At 47.9% G+C, this 3488-nt stretch overlaps 1 protein-coding gene across 1 annotated transcript in view; it reads right to left on the bottom strand.

Annotated features, from left to right (window-relative positions):
• The window catches only part of LRRC48 (leucine rich repeat containing 48), a 15603-nt gene extending 13205 nt beyond the window's left edge, over positions 1 to 2398 (bottom strand). The window contains exons 1-2 of the mRNA XM_010133928.1: positions 2223 to 2398; positions 735 to 851 (exon numbers count right to left, since the gene is read on the bottom strand). Of these exons, the coding sequence (XP_010132230.1) occupies positions 735 to 851; positions 2223 to 2379 (274 nt within the window). The 5' untranslated portion in view covers positions 2380 to 2398. The remainder of the gene's footprint in view (positions 1 to 734; positions 852 to 2222) is intronic.
• Between the last annotated feature and the right edge of the window lie 1090 nt (positions 2399 to 3488).

Genomic DNA, 3488 nt, shown 5'->3' with positions numbered 1-3488 from the left:
TGCAGCCTTTGGGCAAACTAAACCCACAAGTGTGCTTCAAAACGCCCTGCTCACCCCACGGTGATCAGCCGCTGACTCACAAGCGCATTCGTCATCTGTGCAGCAGAGCAGCGCAGACAACCGGGCGGAAGAACCCATTCGACACTTCAAGATGTGCCGATGAACTGAAGCCTGACACGCTATTTCCCAAGACGCCTGGGGATGTATTTCCACTGCCGGTGGCTGCAGTTGCCAGAGAACGCTCTAAGCTACGGCTCTGCAGCAGCACTCTGCCCACCACTCCACTGAGCGGTGCTGTTGAAAGCAGTCACATCAGACTACAAGGATGGGCATTTCTTGGGACAATGATGACAAGCCCTTAAGCACATCGAGGTAAAGTCAGTGGGTTCTAGGCTCTGAAATGCTGCATTAGCTTTGAAACCAGAATACAGGCTTCTAAATCACAGAGGTGGTTCCATAAATGTTTTTGAAAGTCACCTCCAAATACAAGCACAAACCCTGGAATCGACCTGGAAATCTCAGCATCCGCTTCCTGCCACACCAAATGTATTAAAAGCAGGTTCCGCAGTGCTGATTTTCAGGCATTTTGACATTTGACAGTCAAATGAGGAGACATCCGACAGCTGACAGCCTTCCCTGGGAAAGCTCCTATCAGTCCTGTTTGAGAAGGAATGCGACATCCTGACTTTGCTTTGTGCTTTTGAAGGCATCTGACCTTAGTACCCGTCTCTTACCGAGCCATAGGAGGTGAACCAGACTCTCCAGACCTTCTATCTTCTCAAGGATGTTGTTGTCCAGCTGCAGCTTAGTCAGATTCTCAAACTGCCACAGATTATCAATCTGCAGGATATCTAAAGTCATGGGGAAAAAAGAAAACAGCTTTTCATGTGAGACAGCTTTCGGTTTAGCAGACACACCGTCTTGCTCAAGGAAAACATGTCCACTCTTCCCTCCAAAATGAGTTTCAGCAGATTACGGTAGCGTGTGATGAGTGCCCTAGAGAGCTGAGAGGTCCACTGGTTGGACGAGATTCACTGAAACAGCCCAGTTAACCTCGGTGTCCTGCACCAGCGCACAGTGCGCATCAGCGATGCCAACGAGTCGTTGAAGAGATGTTGAGTATAGCCCTGCAGTCAGGAGTGGCTTTATGAGTCCACTGCTAGGAGGCCTTGACCTTCATTTTCCTTCCCTGCTCCAAGAGGGAGGTTTGGGATGAAGCTTTTCCATGTGTTTGCAGGCTAGCGGTGGCCAGCTACAGCTTTCCTAAAGCACTCTGCTGCTCCAGGGATTCTCCTCACGGGAGAGCAAGCTGGGGTCTCTTTCTGTGAAGGCTGCAGTTTAGAGCTAATCAATATCCCTGCATTTAGCTCTTTACAAAAATAGAATCACAAGGGCAGGCCATTGGCACTACAGCAAAACGTTAGGACCAAGGTGACAGAAAATACAGAACCTTCTCCCGCCCAGTTCTCTCCCCAAACCCTGTGGCGGCTTCCCAGAGGGTTTCGTTAGCAGCTCTGCTGCTGTCGTCCAGTGAGTGCAGAGTAAAGCAAGGGACTGCACACACGAAATGTTCACACAGGTCTGTGTTCTCGACTTGCAGACAAACACATGCAGGACCAGGTCACAGAGTCTGCTCTAAGGAACTCAGCTGCTACAGGCAGTATTTTCCCGGAGCACACAATGACGAATCAAAAGCTGATTTTTGCCCATGCAATTACGTACCCCCAAAATAGTCAAATACTGCATCAAACGTTCTTCCTTTTCATGCTGCAAATGCAAGTTCATGACCGGTTTCACAGTAAGAGGCAAGCTGCCATAACGCTATGGATGACCGGAGGAAGGCACCGAGCTGGACTCACCCTCACCTACCAAACAGCTCTCCCATAACCGCCAGCCACAGCCCAGACTGCCCAGGGTTTGATGTGGCCACGCACAGAAGGGCCCAACAGGCCTGTGGCCTGTAGGTGTCACCAGAATATAAATGTTCAATAAGAACTGCAGGGACAATCACAGCAGCTTCAAAGTCACCCATCAGCAAAAGCATCCGGCTCTCTCTAACGAAACCGCCTCACACAGGCAGGACTAAAAGTCCAGATGTTACTTTCCACAGAACAAATCCAAGCTAACCATGATTGTTTAATTGCTAGTTAGCCGCTTCTTGCTTAACTCCATCACACCCTAATAAAAGAAGAAGAAAAGGAAGTATATATTCTGATACTCACTTCTGAAACTAAGCTGTAGCTCGGTCACATCCTCAAAGTCAATACTTCCCCTCCTGGCAAGCTTTCGTATGGCCCCTGGGCACTGCTCTTCCACGGCCTTCTGGATCATGTCATCATCAATAACGTTTGGCTTGATACTGTTGTCTGACTGACTCATTGTTAGACAGTATCAGCCTTAACGGACAGAGAAGAAAAATAAATAAAATCACTGCCTGGCTCCTGGGTCCATCGACAGGCCTGACAGCTCCAAGGGAGTAAGAGCAGAGCTGAGCGTGAAGGTCTAATACCTCAGAGCTGACGACAAAGACGGGGTTGGCTCGTATCACCGACTCACTGGTGTGATTTAAGTACAGCCTCACAGCCCCAGGCATGATCACACACAAACTTCACAGCATGTCAGAGTGTTTTCCATGAAGTTAGAGTGTTTCCCATGAAGAATGCCAGAATTTGACCAGATAAATACGCCAAAACATAACAGGAAAGGAGGCCCCGTGCAGTACCCATGAACAGCAACAGTCCATCGCATGGCAATCACCTGTTGCTGGAATGCAGCTTCACAAAGAGGGTATACTCAAGGCATTTAATATCATTTTAAAAGGCCGTTTTCACGTTATAGGCAAGTCTGGTTTGCAGGGTAAGAGACATGTATTTCATAGGAAAATTAACAATTGAATTTTAAACACCAACACCATAGTAAAAGTGAAAACAAATTGGATGAGGGAAGAAAATTCATGAACAAGAAGAGTGATTTTCTGAAGGTGGAATTTAACACAGATCCATACGAACAGCCAGCTCGTTCAGTCCATGTACAGCACTGCACACAACCACCTTCGCTTGGGGAAGCACACAGTCCTGTCGGGCAAAGCTTTGTGTGCTGGATTCATCGTTCAAACACCCCTAATGCAGCCCAGGAGGTGACGAGACTACTTACCTGTCTAGAACCATGCACAGTTATGGAGTGAGCATGAAGGACCAGAACAGTCAGACTTTTTCTTGTGTAAGATGTCTATAATTATGGGAGAAGTTCTGCTGATTTTTTGCATAGGAGGACAGAAAAGATGAATGTCTGGGTTTAGAGAGTCCTCTCCTCATCAGAGCTTTTCATTAACAAACCAAACCCCTCTATGGCAGAGCTCGGTACAGACTGAGCTGTAGCAGGTTCTGGGTTTATTCATCCTTCACAGAATCACAAACTGGTTTGGGTTGAAGGGGACCTTTAAGGGTCATTGAGTCCAACCCCTCTGTGGTGAGCAGGGACATCTGCAC

This window comes from Buceros rhinoceros, unplaced genomic scaffold, assembly GCF_000710305.1.
Source record: "Buceros rhinoceros silvestris isolate BGI_N320 unplaced genomic scaffold, ASM71030v1 scaffold20760, whole genome shotgun sequence".
Lineage (NCBI taxonomy): Eukaryota > Metazoa > Chordata > Aves > Bucerotiformes > Bucerotidae > Buceros > Buceros rhinoceros.
Note: the sequence above shows the minus strand (reverse complement) of the source record. Positions and strands in the feature narration are given on the sequence as shown.